The following is a 21,513-nucleotide window of genomic DNA, read 5'->3' as shown; positions in this document are numbered from 1 at the left end:
CTGATACTGCCGATGTGTAAGAAGGTATGAATTTGCTTTATTACAAGAGCCTGTGTTGAATTTTCATGGATAATATTAGAAATACTTGTAAACAGAGCAGATGGAGATTTAGACTAACTTATCACAGTTAGTGACAATCACTTTATCCGGTTTCGTCAATTACCTAATACTTTGATATTCCTTGAATGAATTAGTTAGTAAGTTGATTTTCTGTGAGTGAGTATTTTTTTAAATACTGCTTTGATTTACAGTAATTGCACTTCAAATTAGCAAATAACATTTTTTTTTAGATGCTAGAATAGAAGAATTTGTCTACGAGAAACTGGACCGCAAAGCACCAAGTCGTATGAATAACCCAGAACTACTAGGCCAGTATATGATTGATGCAGGGAATGAGTTTGGCCCAGGAACAGCATATGGTAAGTTCGAGCCAAGGAGATGACTCAAATTTCAAAAAAATAACTGCACAAATTTATGTATTCAGTGTACATCTTTGAGAATATTAAAGCTCTGAAGCCTTAATCTAAAATGAAGATGAGGGTAGCATTAGTTATAGCTGCTGTTGGAACCCTATCTCTACCCCCCTAGTGGATGCATAACTTTACTACCTGAACAGATAGCTCACATTTTGTTTCCCTATGAATTTCGAGTCACAAGGGAAAAATGCAGTTCCTTTCTTTTGAATAAAGTGATTTCTTTGAAAAAGATATGAAATACATATGTACTGTGTGCAGAGTAGAAATGCTGTGGGAAACAACTACGTTCTTGTTTAAAATCTCAGTGCAGTTTCATAGTCCTGACTTTTTTTTTTTTAACTACTTTCTTCAAGGGATTATTAGAGTTAGAGTACATTTGTTCATGGATATGTTTCTCTTACTCCCCCAAAAACGTACTCCTTTATAATGTCATCTCTGGTATTTTCAAGGAAAATTTTAGAGACTGGGTCTTAATAACATGAAGTCCAGTTCTCATCTTCTCTTAAACCTACCCATCAGTTTAATATAGGTAACAGTTAAAATTAACCAACTGTTTAATATATAGGTATATTGTTGCCAAAATACACATACTACAAAGCTTGATAATTTTCATTTCAGAACACAAGCCAGCTGAGCAAGTAAATCAAAAAACTTTGTTTTGTGAGATGAATTTCCACAAGGAATTGAATCATAGATCTTTGCATCTGAAATTAATAGGATTTTCTGTTAAGTAGAAGATAACCTACTCTTTCTGTTTGAAGCATCCAAGTATAGATTTTCACAGAAAGTGTATGGGCATAACTTCAGTAATGGCAACCTTTACAATCAGAGAAGTGACAAGACACTTTAAACATCAGTGGCTGGTTGTCCAAGTATTAACCAGGCCTGAAGCTTGCTAGTCTTAATATAAAACAAACTAAATGAAACTCAGCTTATTCATACCAGTGTTTGTAACTTCTTATAAGTATGCAGCCATTGCAACTTGATTGATTCATTCTAGGATGCAAAAATAAATAAGTTACAGCATTAGCTTTCAAATAGTTTCATTGCATGATACTTAACATGTTGAGCAAGGATGAATTTTGGTAGGAAACTGGTATTGATGAGCACTTGCACTGAAAAGTTCCATACCTCCAGGGCATACAAAACAAACTTTGAATGATAAGGTCCCCAGTCCCTTTCCTCTTTTAATTAATTAAAAATTCTAAGAACAGTAAAATGTGTGATCATTGGAAGCATCTGATCATGGTGTCTCCCTGAAGTTGTTTTCATAACCCTGTTCTTCAGAATCAAATTTACTAATGTTTTGTATTAAAGTACAAAGCCTACCTGTGTCTTCAAAAGTAGACTTTCAGAGTTTACATAAAATGCAAAAAGCATTCTCAACAGTTGACATTTTTCTATTTAGCAAAAGCCCAGATAGGTGAATCAAACAGTCAAAAGGGGGGAAACTGCTTCTGGACTAATACTAACAATTAGAACTTTCATTAGCAAAGGCGAAATGGAATTGCCATAGGTGGTACTACTACCACAGTGCCGTAACTGCTCAATAGATTAAGATCTAACAAGGAATGTTAATTCCTTCACAACTTCCAGTTAGTGACTTTCATTAAAACAGCCTTGGTTCTAACTTTTTCTTTAAAAGCTATTTGTTTAGCATTTGGTAATTCTTCAAAATGTTGGCCTAAATTCTTGTGCTTGTAGAAATTTGCATAACCACTTACAGGAATCACTGTTTAACAACCGTCTCTTCTCCTTTGCAGGAAATGCATTAATTAAATGTGGAGAAACACAAAAGCGAATTGGAACAGCAGATAGAGAACTAATTCAAACATCTGCTATAAACTTCCTCACTCCTCTAAGAAATTTTATAGAAGGAGATTATAAAACAATTACTGTAAGTTGACAAATGTATTTTAAACATTTGTAAATAGTTCTAAATATAAACATTTAAGTGAAGGGATAGATAAATCATGGAGTTTTCTTTAAACTTACAATAAGGAAGAAGCAGTTGAGACTTTTGTCTTAAGTAATGCATGTCGTGGGTTTTTTTTTCTTTTGGGGGGGGTTGTCTGACTCGAGAAAATTTTCTTGAGTATCTGCCACTTTCAGTAAGTGTCTTATCTTAGATAGGAGTTAAAATAATAGTAATAAAAATCTGGATCTAATTATGCCTGTGCTGTCAGTTTTAGGAGGCTGCTTGCATGCAGTATGTTACGAATATAATCCACAGTAGTGAGTGAGTGATCTTTATGTAGTACAAGCTCACAACTTATTTCATGATCCTTTTTACCAACTGATTTTCCTAAACTTCCAGAAAGAACGCAAACTATTGCAAAATAAAAGACTAGATTTGGATGCAGCAAAAACCAGACTGAAGAAGGCAAAAGTTGCAGAAGCTAGAGCTGCAGTAAGTAGAATAATCTTTTCATTAAAAAACAAGAAGTTCACCATAACTCTCCACATTTGGGTCTCAAACATAGACAATTCTGGCCCTATGCAAATTGTAATTATTTATGCTAGAAGCCAGACACTTTTTTATGTATATAGATGTGTAAATATTTTTTTGGTGGTTTGATTGTTTATTAGAAGTGTGGGAGCATAAGTAGACTAGTTTGGAGCCTTCAGAAGGCTCAGCCTTGCCCTCTGCTAAATATTCTTGTCTTTTTCTTTGAAATGGCTTGTCACACATTATACATAATTTCAGGGAACTTATCACATCTTTATACCTTTTTACATATTAACAGCTACAAGTCCTGTTACCTTACGTATTAGCTTGCTAGGGCCAGTGTAGCAGATACACATTTTACCAAACATAAAAATCCCAGGAACAACCATTTCCAAAACATTTAAGTGGCCTCATTCATCTTAGTTTTATCTCAAGTTATGTTGTGATTTGCTTACATGCATTATTATATTTTTGTTAGTTGGGGGAGGGAATTAATCTGCTGATTTATTCAGAGGAACAAATTACTTGCTGGTCATTACTACAGGACTAGTAATAGAAAAATACTTTTCTTGTAAACATTTATCTGTCAATGTTTCATTGGTGGTAGATCATGAGACTTCCTACTTCTTCGGGTATATCCACATTGCAAATTATGGTGTAATACCTGTATTAGCTTTAATTTAGCTAGCGTGGACAACAATAGCAGTGAAGATGTGGTGCGCAGACCTTGGTGTGGGCTAGCAACCAGAATACATGCCCACTCCCACTGGGCGGTGCACTTGAACTGGGGCAGCTAGCCTGCACTGAAGCTCATGACATCACGTCTTCTGTGCGAAAGCTAGCACAGGTATGCCTGCCTGCATTTTATAAAGTACACCTCAATTTGTGATGGAATTAAAGGTACGTCTACATTCCCCTCTTGCTTGCCTATACTTCAATTCCAGATCCACTTTAGTGGCTGATAACTCAAACTAAGAACATTTTAATGCTTTTCTTCCTCTTGAACACTGGGTTTCAAGCTTCCAGAGTATACACAAAGGGGCCTCTAAAGTCTTACTGTGCAGTTGGTAGTGAATGGTCAGAGTAGAAGCCAGAAGATCAAGAGGGGGTGAAGAAGTGTAAGGGGATTGGTTCAGGTTACCATGGATCATTCTTTATTTATTTCTGAGGGATGTTTATCTGGCTTGATAGCTGTAGTGAATGTCTGAGTCAGTAGCGCACACTTTCATTGAGGGTTTTAGTGCTCATCTTTGTGATAGCCTCAGGTCTTATTTCAAATGTTTTTCTCTCTTCTGTAAAAGAAAATGAAACACATGCAGATGGAGTAACATGTAACTTTAATCTCTTCATAAGTCATGCACCATTATGTTTAATAGCTAAATGAAGTAGCCCAGAGCAGTATTTAAGATGGCTGAATAAAACTACTTGAATTAAACCAGCAACTGTCTGGATTTCTAGGTATGCTTCACCACTTGCTTAGTTCAATCTTGCAGTGTTTTAACTATTCTGTGTTCTGTAACATGTTGTTCACCTATAGTAATAACAGTATAACCTGGTTTTGTCTCTATCTATGCCCTAAAGCAACTAAACACCTCTCAGCCCGAAGAAAATAACATTATGGTAAATGTCTCTTACATGCTCAACTTGCTGCATGTAAAATGGCTAAAGGTTTGTTGGCCTTCTGTGTTCATACATTCTTTTACAAAGTGTTTCCTCTTGCTATCCATCTCTAGTGGCCTTAATTGTCATATCAAATATTTGGAATGGAGAACAGAATCAATATTCCAATTTCTTAGAGTCCTTACTTTATATTTTTTTTAAAAAAAGGCGGGGGGGGGGGGAATTGCTAGATAAATGACTCATGGTTCTGTATTGTTAAATTGTCCTTGTCAGACTGTATCCAATAATCTAAAGTGTACAATACTATAGTCTTGTTTCCACAACTTTACTGATGTCAGAAAGCTTAATGTTCCAATTTGAAATTTTTTTACTATTGAAAAATTAAGTGCAATTGTGGGAAAACAACTGAAATGCATTATTTGACTTTCCCCCTAGTTTTTTGTACAGGGCCGTTTCAGAGTAACTGCACCTCACACTACTTTATGGTGTCCTTGAGGGCACCCCAAACCAGTCAAAAGCATTACAGAGAACATGTCATCAAAATAGTGTCATAAACACAAATTAAATTTACCAGGGATTACCCATCATCCAGTGTGGTTCAGAGTTCTATCCACAGTCAGTGCAGGTTGACCTTTCATACTGTTTTCTGGGGGGAGAGGGATGTTTGCTCACCTCTTGAACCCAGTCCAAGCCAGTATATATAATTGTCTGTGTCGTATTTCTATGGATTTGCATTAATTACCTCCTAATGATTCCAGATTCACAGTAAACCCACCCAATGAACCAGGAACACAGATATATACACACATGCACATAGATATGTATTGATATAACAGTTTATGAGCAACCTATTTGCCCATAGCATCTGATTAGACTCCAGATGTTTGAATTATCATAATAAATAATCTCAACATCATAATCTTTGTAGTTTTCATGCTATCAGGGTCTCATCTCTATCACAGTTGGAATAAACTGTAAATCTAAATATTTTAGGGACTATTTCTTGTCTTTTGATATCAAACTAATTGTACAAACAATTGAAACTATGAATATTGCAATATGATCATTGGGCTAATTTAGAAATAACAATTGCAAGATACTTGTTGCAAATATTTGCAGATTCTTTCTCAGCCTGGAAAATATTTACACAGTTTTTAGACCAGAGTGTTAGCATACTAGTCAAAATTACTTCTGTAGAACATGCATAATATTCTATGATGGTTCCTCATTCTGGTGGCGTTGTCCTCGGTCTGTACAGCATCTGGTACAATATGGCATTGATTTTCAGTGGGGCCTGTAATACAAATCAACACTGAAGTGTTAAAGGTTCCATTGCTGATGGACAGTGAATCGTTAAACCAAAAATATCTTACCTCTAGTTATAAAACTAATGAAGTCTTGGGTCATAATTGTATGTTTTAACCACAACTTTGACTGTGTTAGGATGGCTTTCCAAAAAACTTCTAATTTCAACATCATAAACTAGAGGAAAAGCTGCATTGTGAGGAAGACTCCTGTTGTAGCTGTATTAAGTTTCATATTAACTTATTATTGAGATGTCACAATAGAATTTTAATCGTCCAATTTACTGAAATTGTCCAATTTATTGCAAATCCTTGTGGAGGCCGCAACCAATAATGGAATTAAGATGGCAAGAGAAATCGCTTGTCTCAATTTCACAGTTTTATATTAACATAGTTTTGTCTAGTAGGCTCTTGTGAAGGGTGAGCATATCTTTCAGTTGATCAATATTTCAACCTTAGCGAACCTTAAAGTATCCATAACTAAATTAAAAATCTTTAATTTATTTATAACTTGCCGTAAGTAATTTAGGTTGTTGTCTAGTTTGTATCCATTTTCCAAGTAGTTACATATTTTACATTTTAAGAGCTTCATGTTTTACGGACAAGTTCCCAATTTGGACAATTTTTGGATTTTCATCACTTCTGCTCTGTAGCGTATCCACTTAAGTTTATAATAGCTTTATAACCTCACATAATGTACGTAATATAGTGCTATAGGTATGCAGTTTAAACTGGAATTCTTTATTTTGTTTAAAGAATGCATTACATTTTCTTGACTGAACATAGTTCATAGCAAAGGCCTTCATATGGGTGCAATGAGTCACAGTTGTTCACTCTTTAAAAACTTTACAGCTTCGTGGGGGGATGCGGGGGCAGAATTATTAAAGGAGACACAAGTATGGCTTTACTGTGTTAAAACCACTCTCTGTTCTAAATGTCTGTCTGTCTTAACTCTTAATGCTGACAAGATTTGGGCAGAGGAAGTGACAAAAGTAAGTAAACAGTTCAGAAACTGCAGCATTATGAAACAATTACTTGTTTGGTACAGTGTAATAAAGAGTGTTCTTGTAGTTAATATACTGCTGGCAGTCATTCTGCTGTATTGCATTAACTATTTAGCCTCTTGTAGAGACTTTCAGGTACCAGTAGTGAAGTGAGGTACATCGTCAGAGTAGTGCTTAGAATAAACTTGGAATTTGAAGAAATACTGTTTCTAAGTAACCATTGCCATCATGTGACATTCTTGTGGCAAGATATAATATGATAAGACTGTAAGCCTGCAAGTAACAAGACAGTAGGGCTTCTCTTACAAAAGTTAATTTCTTAGGATAGTATCTTATTGCAAACTCATCACAGTAACAAATTGCATTGTAGATTTTTTTTCTGAAGGATTTTGTGAAACAATTAAAAGACAGACGTTCAACTGTCGGCCTCCTAGTACTCAAATGGGGAACTGATACTGCTGAAGTAGTAAGCTCATCTGAAGGAGGGTGAAAAAAGGAGCAGCACTCATTGCCCGCAAATGTAATGGAATGCAGGACAAAACCATAGGTTGACAAGATGATACTTTGAGACGTCACTTGACTTACCAAAGGCTTGTGTCTGCCTTCTGTTGGATTTTAGCACACACGCAGTGCTATCATAAACACTATTAAACTGGTTCCCCTTTCTTTTCGTATGGCAAAACTAAGAAGCAAAGTCTTAAGAAGTCAGAGCTGGGAGTAGAACATCAGAGCTTGTTGCCAAATCATGCTGTTCCATACTATTGAGCTACCATTCTGTGACAGGAGCTACAAGCAGCTCTCTGGGGGATGCTGGAGAATAATCATAGTGCAGTTGGCAGCAGCCTGAATGGCATTCCATCACCCAACTAGCAGAGAAGTGGTCTACTCTAGAGAGCTGTCTTGCATCCCAAAAGCCAATTCTGGGGGACTGAGTTGTGTATCTAAGGAAAAATGCAGTGGCAACTTTTCAACGCTAGCTATTGGCTTATTTGTTTTCAAATCTTAACCGAGAGAGGCTAGAAACTCTGAATGCCTTATTAGGTTTATAAAGTACCTATCTATTGCTGTAAGTGCTGTAGGGTTTAAAAAATGAAAAAGTAATAAAACCAGAGACCACCCAGTCCAATCCTCCAACCCATAGCTCATGCCTCCTTCCGAAGGCCCAGTAACTGATCTAAATGCATTTAGGTTGATCTGTCTTCCCCTTTATTGAAAGCCTGGGGATGGAGGGGAGTCTGATTCATAAACTAATCTCTGAATCAAACCGTAACTTCTGTTTTGAAATAGCTTATCATTAGAAATAGATCTCCAGTGTTGCTTTTAAGACTCTAGATGATGGAGAATCACTTAACCACGAGAACTACTAATCTTATGGATATAGTTGCCTTTAAAAAAAAAAATAAAATAAAATTTGTGATTTATTTCAAGTTTGCATTGGTCTCGCTTCAGTTTCTAACCATTGGATCTAGTTATGCCTGCTTCTACTAGCTTAGTCTGTCAAATCTTTCCCATTTAGGTAGGCATGTGTAGATGGTGATTGTCACCCTTAACTTTCTCTAGAGTGAACTTAAATAGACTGAACTTCTTTGGTCTCTTACTGCAAGGCATGATTTCCAGACCTTGAATTAGTCTTGTAGCTCTTCTGCATTCTTTGCAATTAACCTTCTTTTTTGAAGTGTGGCCTGCACTGGACGCACTATACTCTGAGTCAACTGGTTATCTATAATAAGCTTTTCAGCCTAGAAGGCTTACAAATCCATGGTCTGAACTGAGGTGGAGAGCAGGTATCACATCAAGGGCTCTTCATGGCAAGACAGCGCCAGTCGCCTGCTACTTCCTATTCAAACAGGAGGTTTCACTGACTCTGGTTGCAGTTGTACACTGGGGGACAGGGTAGCCTAGATTTACATTTCAAGGCTCTTTCCTTAACCCTTCTCAAAAACAGGGGTGATAAGGTTACAAGTTGCGTGAACTCAGAATGTCAGTTGTGCATGTATACAAGTTTTACCCCAGGGATATAAATGGTATGCCATAATGCTACACTTGAATCAGCAGCAGTGGAAAAAGGGGATGAGGCAATGCGTGGGAAGATCAGGAAACTAGAGATCTTGGAGCATGCCATCGCAACCGCCAATTCAAGGAACTCTCTGCATATAGCAAGTAAGCTTGACTTTAAAGCAGTAGCGCTTCCAAAGGCCCTTCTGTCTGGTGGACTAATTCAGTGTGCACCTGTTTAACACACAGTTGTATAACTTCTTATTTTGTCTCTTATCGACTTGGTATGGGAAGGAATCTGCTTTATTTTCTCTGCTATCGTTAAAGTAGATACTTTAATGAAACACTGCAGAGGGCAAATTATCAGCCTTGCTACAGCTTCATATCTGCATGTGTTTAAAAACAATCACCTGAAATTTACTGCAAGTTGAAGTACCAAAAAATAACTTTTGTAATAACTCAAGACAGTTTACTAGTTTTCCCATCCAGTGGGAAGCTATGTGTAGAGTGCAAAAGCAGGAAATGGAACTCTTCCTTTTTTTCGTTTTTCAATCTTCCCGCCTCTCCCCTGCAAAAAAAAACAAAACACAAACACCAAAGCAAAACACACACAAACCCTCTTATTTTCCTTCCTGTTCTTACCCAGCTCTTTCCGAATGGCAGGCCATGAGTTCATTGTGCTGGTGAAGTCCTGACTTCTGAAGCAATAAGCGTCAACACTTCAGGCATAAGAATTTATAGTAAATGTCTCTCTGCCATTTTCTCTGAAAGTAAAACTGCTTGTTTTTGGGGGGAGAGGGAGGAGTAAGCTAGCTTGTCCTGAAAGACTTCTGACAGAACAAGTTCTAGTGGACCCATGCTGTCCATTTGGTACACTCTGCACAAAGTTTGGAAAGTTAATATGAATTAGCTTGTGTGCTAAATATCACTGTATACTTCATTCTCCACAGCTTTTTCATTGTCTTTCAAGCAATTTCAAAAGTGGCTGTAAAAACTTAACCCAGAAACATTTTAGTTCCATAATTCTTCTGTGCATATTCCTTTGAATGAATCACTTTTGTGTTCCCATGGAACTATCCATAGTAGAATAAGCAGAAATATAGACTTCGGTAAAAAGTCCTGTGCAATTTGGGTGGTATTGGTTGCTCAGAACAGCATGGAATTCAGAATGACTTGTTCTTGTGTTTTAAATGAGGCCCTCTATTGTTACTAGATCATTTTAGACTTGTTCTAAAATTGCTAATAATTGTAGGCTAACTGGCAGCATGAGAGCAATCCAGGAATTTGAAAGATTTGTAAAAATAAATATTAGTGTTATATATGAAGTCTTAAAGATGTTCTGCTGTTGGTGACCTAATTCATTTTCTAGTCTAGAAGAGAGGTTAAAACATCAGACTGTGGGACTAAATCTAAATTTCATTTTCTCCTTCAAGATCTTAATTTTGAGGCACCCATAGATCTGGATAGGTAGATCAAACATAAAGCTTGGTGACTAATAAAATATTCTGTTAAAATTTTGCCAAAAAGTCTGATATTTGCAACTATTTGAAAACACTAAGTAGCTGTAATCTATTTAGTATTGTAGAGCGCGAAAGCAAAATTGGGCCCTAATCCTGCAAACACCTAAACATGTGCTTTACTGCATGCATAGGAATGGTCCCATTGAAGTCCATGGAACCACTTAGATGCATAAAGTTAAGCACCTGTCTGTGTTTATAGGGTCATGGCCTTCCCATAGAAACTGTAATCAGTGTTTTAAGCTGTGCTGTACAAACTTCTAATAAGTTTATACTCTTCAGTCTGAACAGGAAGTACGAATAACTCAGAGTGAATTTGACCGTCAAGCAGAGATTACCAGACTGCTGCTGGAAGGCATCAGCAGTACACATGTGAGTATCTAAAATGAAGAAAATGAATAAAATTGAGACCCTCTAAAATAACTACAGGAAGTTGCTTGGAAAAACTTTTAAAATGCTAATTTTCCTTAACACCTTAAAATGTGTTGCACAATACATACCCATTTGAATCTCAACTTCTAAGCTGTAGTTACGGTCCAGCTAACTTAACTCTGGTCTCCCCAGGGCCCTAGGCGCCCAAAGGGTGGTCTTACTTTCCTCTAAGCTGCTGTGATCCCCACCACCACCAGACCCACCCTGTGTTGAGGCTACACATTACAAAATTACTGTATATTACAGTAACTCTTTAATTGGGCAGAGAATTAAGAATGGTGGGCATCATACAAGTATCCTATCTCTCAGGCCTGAAAATGTTGTTTCTAGAGCACTAACATCCCAATTATCTTGTGAGTCTGGGTCCTGAATTTGTGTCGTCCCCCGTCCCTTCCCCAGTTCAGAGTTGCCACTGATGCTAAGCTACCAAGCCAGCCTTTTTAATGTAGGTATAGTATTCTTCATATGCACTAAAAATTTGAAACCTTCATTATATTATAGGCACATCATCTTCGCTGTCTGAATGATTTTGTTGAAGCTCAGATGACCTATTATGCACAATGTTACCAATATATGTTGGACCTCCAGAAACAACTTGGAAGGTAACAAAACTGCAAAAGCTTTGTTATAGTTACAGCTTTGTGTAAGGACTTGTTTAGAGGTAGGAAAACTTGCACTGTTGGAACTACATTAATGTAGTGATAGTGCTGCAAACCTCTAATGCAGATGTGCTGCACTGGTGCAAAACAGGGTTTGTACCAGTGTAACGAAGGTGGTGATGTTGATGTTGCACCAGTGGAGCAAAAATCCCAAACCTGTAGATGGAGCCAATGCTGTGAAGCATAAAGCGAGACGGAGACTTTGCGGAGTCTATAATTAACGTGATCACTTCTGGTAGAGATCTAGAGGATTCCTAGCAGTATACTGCTAATTATTCTACTGTGTTGGTGGTGATTCATGCTAGCAAACAGCTGTCAAGAAGTGTTGACATGCAAGACCTTAAGATGATTTGAGAACAGGGGTGTTCTCCAAAGTTAGAGCAGATTACCAGTAAAGCAATATACTATGGGGAGAAATATATTTCATAATACGAGAAGCTTGGTGGGGAAATTAATAGTAGCAACTGAGTAGGTAGACTACTTGCCTAGAGTCTGGATAGCTTAAGCTTTTTTTAAAAAGCAAGTGGAAGAAACCATCTATTGCCTAAAAGACTCTTTAATTTGATGTGCTCTGTATTCTAAAATGCTTTAAAGAATCGTACTGTATGCTGATAGATTCTATACATTCCCTACAGCTCCCTCTTTCAAACCCTTTGTCCCAATCAGAATTTTTCTGAAACTATGGTGTATGCCAGACCCCTTTATTAAATGGAGAGCAAGCTTTCTGGAATCGGTGTCCATGTGGAGGTTTATAATTATTCGGGAATAGCTATTTTGGAGTATTTCAAGGTGTAGACAAGCCCTAATTGGATAATTTCTATTAACAACCACTTCTTTACTAGAAGAAAAGATTCTCTTTTGCAGCCACTTGTAAATTATAAGCTGCTTTATCTAGAACTCTTAGCATACCTGCTGAAACACATTCTAACATGTGCCCAGTGGCTGGAAATTTTTTTTTTTTTGGGATGGTGGTGGTAACTGAATTTTACCATTTTACCATTGACTTGCCTTATCAAAACAAATCTAGAAATAACTGGCATTTGAAACTAGTATCTTTTAAAATTTGAAGCAGTGTTATAATTTGCACTAACTCATTTATAAGTTTTGTTATGTTGTTGGATTCTAAATGCATATGTTGTATGGGGGCTTCTAAATCAACAAGCCCAAAACATACATACAGTAGAATCTTAGTTACAAACTGTCTAGTCAACCACACATCTCATTTGGAACTGGAAGTACGCAATCAGGCAGCAGCAGCAGAGACCAAAAAAAGCAAATACACTACAGTACTGTTAAATGTAAACTTTTTTTTTTTTTAAAAAAAAAGGAACGTTAAAGATTTGACAAGGTAAGGAAACTTTCTGTTCTTGTTTCATTTAAATTAAGATGGTTAAAAGCAGAATTTTTCTTCTGCATAGTAAAGTTTTCAAACTGTATTAAGTCAATTTACAGTTGTAAACTTTTGAAAGAACCATAATGTTTTGTTCAGTTACGAACAACCTACATTCCCGAGGTATTCATAACTCTGAGGCTCTACTATATGAGGCATTCTATTTCTCTATATAGATAAGGAATGCATAAGCTTTGCCTTAATGAGAGGGAGAGTGTAGTAGCTATAGCAGGAAAAACTTAATACTCCGGGGTCTTTTCTTGACTTATCACTACCTTGTCACTTAAGCCCTTTGCCTCATTTCTTCCACTTATAAAGTGCTAGTTATGAACAAGTGAAGAGGTATAATATCTGTAAAACACATTGAGAGCCTCCATGAAAGATGGTACACTCGTATAAATTAAGTAACTTGTATACAACACATACTGCAGAATCAAAAGTTGAAGAGAAGCTACATGAGAATAAGGGCATGGATTTCTCGATATCTTAAATTGTTATGATAAGTCAAATGAAGTGTTTTTGGAAGACTGTTCTGAGTATCAGCAAATGACAAGAGTACAGACTTCAAGAACTAGGTTGATAATCTATAGAAAGCAAATAGGACTTGCTTTAAACATAGTAGTTTTAACCTAAAGAAGATTGTTCCTCTTAACTAATTTCTTTGCCTAGGCATGTAAAAGTGCTTTTATTTTTAGCATGTTTTTACAAACTGCCTATGTTCTTGGAACTATGTCAGTGTGGTCTTGAAACTTGGCCTTAACTCTATCTCCATAATCCTGCCGATGCTCAGTCTATGGCTGAAAAGTCTCGCAAACTGCCCTATGAAACTTGCATCTGCTACTCTTGTGGGGATTTTGCAGAAAACGGCAGGGAAGCAAAGGGAAGCCACTGAGAACTGACTACCATGGGTACAGTTTTTGGGGGCTGAACGCTGCTTCCTGGATCCCAGTGCTAGTTATGCTCCCCTTCTATGTGCTAGGAGCCTTCCTGTTTTTTGTGCAACAATGAATGCCTGCGGTGGGGCTGGGTAAGAGGAGGGTGGGGGAAATGAGGGAAGGGGGTGAGGTGAAGAAGCAGTGGGGAAGGAAGAGAGGATGGAATAGGGCAAGGGGAGAGGAATGTGGGAGTGAGGGGGAAGGAGCTGGAGAAGACAAGGGGATAGGGGAAGCAGGAGCCCAGCATGCAGCATCCCCTCGGCAGCAGCTGGGGCTCCCCTGTTAAGCAGGCCCATTGAACATTCACCCTGAGAAGCCCTACCCCCAGACCCTTCTGACGAGCCCCCTACACCTGGACCCCCACCCCACTGAACCACAACTAGCTGCACCTGGACATCAAGCCCCACTCCACTGAGCCCTCCACACTCAGACCCACTCCTGTAGAGCCCCTTTTCCCTACACCCAAACCCCCCTGCGGATCCCCTGCAGAGTCCCCTTGCTCCTTCACCTGGAACCTTCCTCCCCTCCCCCACCCATGAGCCCCTGTACATCCAGATCTCCCACTGAGCCGCCTGCACCCAGATTGCCCCGCACAGAAACTCTCACCACACACCTGGATCCCTCCACATGAAGTCCTCCAGACTTAGATCCTGTTGGGCTAAGCCTGTCCACCCACACCTGGTGCAGAGGGGCAGGGCCCTGGGGTGTTTCTGAGGCAGGCCCAGCCCTTGCACTGCGTCAGGATCAGGTGCAGCTGTACTGCCAAGTCCCAGTACCAGGGAAGGTGGGGGCTTCAGGGTGATATCCCACCTCAGTGCAGCCAATGGCCTGTGCTCCTCATGCTAGAGCCACATTTATTTATTGACAAATAAAATTTGAAGGATTTTAAATTTTTTTTGGCGCAGAACTACCACAGGAGTAATCTACATGACTTAAAACTATAGTGGTGGTTAAACCAATTCCTGTCCTTCCTGCTATATATCTTGGACAAGGAAGTCTCCATTGTACTAGTCATGGAGCGTGACAGGACAGTTTCTTGAGTTGCACTTTTCACACTGGATAGGGCCGTACATTTCTAAATAGATGAGGCATAGCTGGAGGATATGTAGACCACTGGGCTTGTGTACTAGCTGAGTGACCACTGGAGTGCTGTCAGATACAGGCAACAGCCAGACTTTCTGCAGAAGCAGGCTGCCAAGCAAGAAGGGCAGATGCCCTAGCTTATTTTCTATCTTGATTGAGGAGATGAAATTATGTTCTTGTTTGGGTATGTAGTTACTCTGGGGTTTGCAGCCAGTAAATGCAAGTTCCAGCTTGCTCATGGTAAGACCCCAGCTCTTAATTTTACTTGAAATCCCATTAATGCTATTCTGTTGTGAAATAAAGTAGGCAGGGTAGGGTGAAGTCTCTTCCCCACATCGGGAGAGTGAAAGGGGTAGCACCAGTGGGGTTTCCAGCCTGTGTAGGAGGACTGATTGTGGGGGGGGGGACTGGGGATCCGCAGCAAGATGTCTGAGCAAGAGTGGCTGGAACACTTTGTACATAGACTGTATGGGAAGGTGTGGGGCAGAGTGAAAGTGGGATTTGCACAACAATGGCTTCCTGTGGGGGGGGTGCGGGGGTGGTGGGTGGGTGTGTGTGTGTTTTTAATGGGCAATATATTCTCTTGTCAGAGGAATTGCCCGAGTTGTAAGTATTCCTGTTCATGTCCAATAGCTGGATGTTTTGTTTGTGAAACTGATAAAACCTATCATTTATGAATAATGCTTAGTAGCTAGCTGTATCAGCTATAATGGTTCTGCTTGTGAAATCCATGAATCAAAGGTGATTCCCATTTGGGGTGTTGACAGATACAACTGGCATGAAGAGAACTACACTTCAGACTTCAAGGAAGTAATAAGCTCTCACAATGTGTAGTGCCGGTTAGACAGTTGGTAGGAAAGGTCACAGGGTCATATAGTTGAAACTCTTACTATAGTGATGAAGACTTGCTTGCATGTGTGTTGAAATAATTCAGTCAGTGGTCATCTTGTTTCTCCACAGCTTTCCATCTACCTTCCTCTCTAACAATAATCAGTCTTCCTCGACCCCAGCACCAAGTGTTTCTGCTTCCTCAGTCTTGGCTTCTGGCTCTGCTTCATTGCCTTCAGTAAGCAATTCCGTAAATACTTCAGGCTTCAGTGAACTGAAAGCATCAAGTGGCAGCAGGAAAGCCAGAGTTCTCTATGATTATGATGCTGCAAACAGCAGTGAACTATCCCTTCTTGCAGATGAGGTAAGAGGTTTTTTTCTAAATAGCATAGTAATTTAAAACCAGTATACTCATGACTAACAAGTTTAAATGTCTTAAATACTATTTTAGGTAAATTATGTATTCAACATAGAAATAGTGATGTAAGTATTCTGGAGTGGAAGCTATAAACCTCTCCGTGTAACCTAATGCAGTAGCTTTCAACCTTTCCAGACTACTGTACCCTTTTAGGAGTCTGATTTGTCTTGCATACCCCAGGTTTCACTTCACTTAAAATCCTACTTGCTTACAAAATCCGACACAAAAATACAAAAGTGTCACAGCACACTATTACTGAAAAATTGCTTATGGTCTCATTTTTACCATATAATTATAAAATAAATCAATTGGAATATAACTATTGTACTTTCATTTCAGTGTACAGTATATAGAGCAGTATAAACAAGTCATTGTGTGTATGAAATTTTAGTTTGTACTGACTTAGCTGTTGCTTTTTCTGTAGCCTGTTGTAAAACTAGGCAAACATCTAGTTGGGTTGACGTATCCCCTGGAAGACCTCTGTGTACCCCTAGGGGTATACGTACCCCTGGTTGAGACCCACTGATCTAATGTATCAGAATTTCACTGTCACTGAAGTGCCCGGTACTTGCATATCCAAATATCATAAAATGGGGATAACTTCTGTGAGGCAGGCACAGTAGGTGTTATCTTATGAGTTAAGCAGTTGGGGTTCAATTCTGCCATCCCTTTTCATGTTATATAGTACCTCCCTCCATTAGTACCCATTGGTGTTACCATTGTAATCACTGAGTCATTAAATTCTGCTTAGGTTACACGCAAGGATGAGTGCACAAGCACAAAAACTTGATTTCAACAGAGAACCTGGAAAGAAATGGCACTATTAGGCTTTTATTTGACAATAAAATCTATTAGAAAGTGCTAATTAGCATTATAGGCTGGGATATTAATGCAGCAGGGCACAGATTATCCAACAACTTCTTGGGAATGCATTGGAGACTTTTTATTACAGAAGGTGGAGAATGGAACTAGGTCAGAGGCTATTATGGGTTCGATTCTGACAAACGAGGAGTAATTCATTGAGAATCTGAAGGTGGAAGACAACTTGGGTGAAAGTGATCATGAAATGATAGTTCATGATTCTAGGGAATGGTAAGAGGGGAAAACAGCAGAATAAAGACAATGGACTTCAAGATGGCAAACTCAGAGAATTGGTAGGTAAAATCCAAAGGGAAACAAGTCTATGTGGGGAGGCAGTTTGAGAGTTGGCAGCTTTTTAAAAAGACATTATTAACGGCATGAGAGCAAGCAATATCAATGTGTAGGTAAGATAGGAAGTATGGTAAGAGGCCATCCTGGCTTAACCAATTAATCTTCAATGACCTGGAACTCGAAAAGAGCCATATAAATAGTGGAAACTTACAAAGGATGAATACAAAAAAACCCCACAAGAATGTAGGGACAAAGTTAGAAAAGCTAAGGAACAAAATGAGATTAAATTAGGTAGGTATATAAAGGGTAACAAAAAAGCATTTTACAAATACATGTGAAGCAAGAGGAAGATGAGGGACAAGGTAGGCCCATTACTCAATGAGGAGGGGAAAGACAATAACAGAAAACTCAGCAATGGCTGAAGTACTAAATGCCTTTTTTGTTGTTTTTTCACCAAAAAAGTTAGTAGTCATCAGACAAACATAAAGACCATCAATGTAAATGAAATAGGATATCAGGTTAAATAGGAAATGAACAAGGTAAGAATTACTTAGGTCTGGTCTACAGTATGGACCTATATCAGTGAAAAATCCACACCCCAGAGCAATGTAGTTATACTGATGTAACCTCCCATGTAGACAGTGCTATATCGGCAGGCGAGCTTCTCCTCTTGGGGAAGTGGACTAACTATGCTGATGGGAGAGCTCTCTCCCGTTGGCTTAGTGACTTCGTTCAAGCACTAGAGCTGTGTTGATGAAGCTGCACCGTTGCAGTGTTTTAAGTGTAGACATGCCTTTAGACAAGTTAGAAGTCTTCAAGTCAGCAGGGACTGATGAAGTACATCCTAGGATACTTAAGGAGCTAGCAGAAGAGATCTCTGAGCCATTAGCTATTATCTTTGAGAACTTGTGAAGGATGGGAGAGAGTCAGAGGACTGGATAAGGGCAAATAAAATACTTATGTATTAAAAGGGGAATTACAGACCAGTGAGTTTAACTTCACTACACACAAAGATAATGGAGCAAATAAACAATTTGTAAGCACCTATAATAAAATGGATTTGTCAAGAACAAATCATGCAAATCAACCTAATATCCTCCTTTGACAGTGTAATAAGACTTGTGGATGGGGGAGGTAGCAGATGTCATCTACTTTAGTAAAGCTTTTGATACTGTCTCATAGTCCTCTCATAAGCTAGAGAAATATAGCCTACATGAACCTACTATAACAGGGATGGGCAAACTTTTTGGCCCGAGGGCCACATCTGGGTGGGGAAATTTTATGTAGGGCCATGAATATGGGGTTGGGGTGTGGAAGGGAGTGCAGCATGCAGGAGGGGGCTCACGCAGGGGGTTGGTGTGCAGGCTCCGGCCCAGCTCCTCTTACCTAAGGCAGGCTGCCTGCCTGCCCTGGCCCCGCGCCGTTCCCGGAAGTGGCCAGCATATCCGGCAATGGCTCCTAGGGTGGGGTAGGGCAGGTGGCTCTGCTGCATGCTGCCCTCACCTGTGGGCACCACCCCTGAAGCTCCCATTGGCCGGGGTTTCCTGCGCTCCCCTTCCCTAGAGGCCGCAGGGATGTGGTGCCGGTCGCTTCTGGGAGCGGCGCGGGGCCAGGGCAGGCAGGGAGCCTGCCTTAGCCCTGTTGCACCGCAGGGCTGGCAATCCCGTGGGCCAGATTGAAAGTCCTGATGGGCCAGATCCAGCCGCGGGCCATAGTTTGCCGTCCCCTGTACTATAAGTAGGTACACAACTGGCTGGAAAACCATACTCAGTAGTTATCAATGGCTCACAGTCGAGCTCGAAGGGCATATCGAGAGGGGTCCTTCAGGGATCTGTTCTGGGTCCAGTTCTGTTGAATATCTTCATAAATTATTTGGATAATGCCATAGAGAGCACACTTATAAATTGAAAGCTGAGCAGGGTTGCAAGCGCCTTGGATAACCAGATTAGAATTCAAAATGATCTGGACAAACTGGATAAATGGTCTGAATTAAATAGGATGAAATTCAGTAAGGACTAATTCAAAGTACTACACTTAGGAAGGAATAAGCAGTTGCACAAATACAAAATGGGAAATGACTGCGTAGAAAGGAGGAATGCAGAAAAGGTTCTGGAGGTTTTCATGGATCACAAACTAAATATGGGTTAACAAAGTAACGCTGTTGCAAAAAGAGCAAACATCATTCTGGGATATATTAGCAGAAGTGTTGTTAGCATGCATGATAAATAATTCTACCACTCTGCTTACCACTGATAAGGCCTCAACTGGAGTATTGTCCAGTTTCTGGTGCCACATTTATGGGAGGATATGGACAAACTGAAGAAAGTTCAGACAATAACAAAAATGATTAAAGGTTTAGAAAGGAGGAAAGGAAAGATTGAAAAATAAATTGGGTTTGTTTAGTCTGGAAAAGAGAAGACAGATGGAACATAAGTTTTCAAGTGCATATAGGTTGTTTTTTATTGTCAGGAATATTTATTCTAGGTCAAATGTTAATGGTGTATTTTTGTTTTTAGGTGATCACAGTGTACAGTGTCCCTGGTATGGATTCAGACTGGCTGATGGGTGAAAGGGGGAATCAGAAGGGCAAAGTGCCTATTACTTACTTAGAACTGCTAAACTAAATGGCTGGCTTGAATAAAGACTGCCAGTTATGGTGACACCATATTTATATACAATTAACTTTATATAAAGCAGGTTTAAGTGTCTTCCATGATATTGTCTTAAGGGATAAGAATACCAGTCATCAGAAACTGGCTCTTCTGCCAGTATTGTTGCATGGTAAATACTCTGTTCAGACTTAATTTGTGTTTAAAGCTTTTATTTCATGTGCCAAGAATGTTTCCTACAGAATTGTTTCTACTGAAGTTTTCACTAATACCAAGCTTCTACTTTTGAGTAATCTAGACTGAAAGCAGGAGGCACTGTTTTCTACTGAATTTTTCATTAATGGCAAGCTGCTTTCCTCACACAAAATAAATTTATTGTGAATTGATATCAGTCTGACTCCAGTTATTTGCTCAGCATAGTGAATAGCCAAAAACCAGGTGTTAACACTTTAAAAATGAAACTATATTTGTCTCTAGTTCTCCAACATGGCATATTGAATAGGAACTTGTTGACATTTGTGGTTAACAATTAATGATAAAATTAAAATAAATTTTAAAATAAATTGAGTTCCTAGTTGAAAAGCCAAGGTTTTATTTTTATTTTTTTATTTATTTGGTGTTTTTGTTTTTCCCTCATGCCAAAGCTTTAATAAAGCAAACACATGAACCAACCCAAACTTTCCAACTGGCTTACTGCAGTCTACTCAAAGAAACAGCCAAGCACCAGGAAAATTCTAGATATTCATTCCATTGAGTATAAATGTCACAGGATGCATCATAAATGTTTGCAATTTTACTTGCGTTCATCTGTTTGCATTCGCTATAAGTAAGAGAGGATAGTACTGAGGTCTTGGGAGAAGAAAATGACCCAATGATTTAACCATAACTTCCACTGATGACATTGACCCCAGAACACAAGTCAGTGTCAATTTATGCTATTTTTAATTGTCCCTTTCATGTAACGAATGCATTTTGCATCAGATGTGGTTTTAAGTTCAAGGTCACATATAGGCAAAGGTGGGCAATTCACTAATTTACTCTCGCGCTTCGTGTTTATTAATACTAACTTCAAACTAATCAAAGGACTTAATTGAATTTTCAGTAAGTTGTCAGTTGCATCTTATTGAGATGCACCAACATATTGCTGCCACAGAGCAGCCTTGCTCTTGAAAAGGATAATGGGGATCTAATGCAATGTCATTTATTAAATAGTGAAAGTAGATAAAATGTCTGGAGATGATCAAAACTAACTCTTAACAATGTATATGAAAAGGAAACCCAGAACTTGTCGGAACATGCAAGAGATCTTCCGAGGGCCTAACACAACTGTGATGGGCTAGAATAGATAGCCAAACAGTTGAACTCCATCTTATTATTTATTTATTTTTAAGAGCAGAGGTAAAAACGGAGCTGCATCTGTTTTGTTTTTCTAGGTAATAAGACTCTGCCAAACAGTTACCATTGTATCACTAAAGGTGACTTGGTGCACTCTGAACAGAAGGGGAGGTTGGGAGGAATGCACAGACATTAACGCTTGTTCAGAAGCAGAACACAACTTCACTGCAATTAAGCTAAGAATTAATTTGCAGAAACAGCCCCTGGTGCCCCCTTAATTTTCTTGACCGCTGATCTCCTTGATTTT

The 21,513-nt window shown here is 38.9% G+C and overlaps 1 protein-coding gene across 4 annotated transcripts in view; it reads left to right on the top strand.

The window, feature by feature from the left end:
- The window catches only part of SH3GLB1 (SH3 domain containing GRB2 like, endophilin B1), a 33,982-nt gene extending 13,725 nt beyond the window's left edge, over positions 1–20,257 (top strand). The window contains exons 3-11 of one of the 4 annotated variants that reach the window (XM_073357160.1): positions 291–419; positions 2,240–2,373; positions 2,794–2,886; positions 4,507–4,593; positions 6,818–6,841; positions 10,648–10,737; positions 11,299–11,399; positions 15,825–16,056; positions 19,779–20,257. In XM_073357160.1, the coding sequence (XP_073213261.1) occupies positions 291–419; positions 2,240–2,373; positions 2,794–2,886; positions 4,507–4,593; positions 6,818–6,841; positions 10,648–10,737; positions 11,299–11,399; positions 15,825–16,056; positions 19,779–19,886 (998 nt within the window). In that variant the 3' untranslated portion in view covers positions 19,887–20,257. The remainder of the gene's footprint in view (positions 1–290; positions 420–2,239; positions 2,374–2,793; positions 2,887–4,506; positions 4,594–6,817; positions 6,842–10,647; positions 10,738–11,298; positions 11,400–15,824; positions 16,057–19,778) is intronic. The other 3 variants (XM_073357161.1, XM_073357162.1, XM_073357163.1) reach the window with 3 other exon arrangements.
- The last annotated feature ends 1,256 nt before the right edge of the window (positions 20,258–21,513 follow it).

This window comes from Lepidochelys kempii, chromosome 8 (genome assembly GCF_965140285.1).
Source record: "Lepidochelys kempii isolate rLepKem1 chromosome 8, rLepKem1.hap1, whole genome shotgun sequence".
In the NCBI taxonomy this organism is placed as follows: domain Eukaryota; kingdom Metazoa; phylum Chordata; order Testudines; family Cheloniidae; genus Lepidochelys; species Lepidochelys kempii.
The sequence above is the reverse complement of the archived record's forward strand: the minus strand, read 5'-3'. Positions and strand labels throughout refer to the sequence as shown.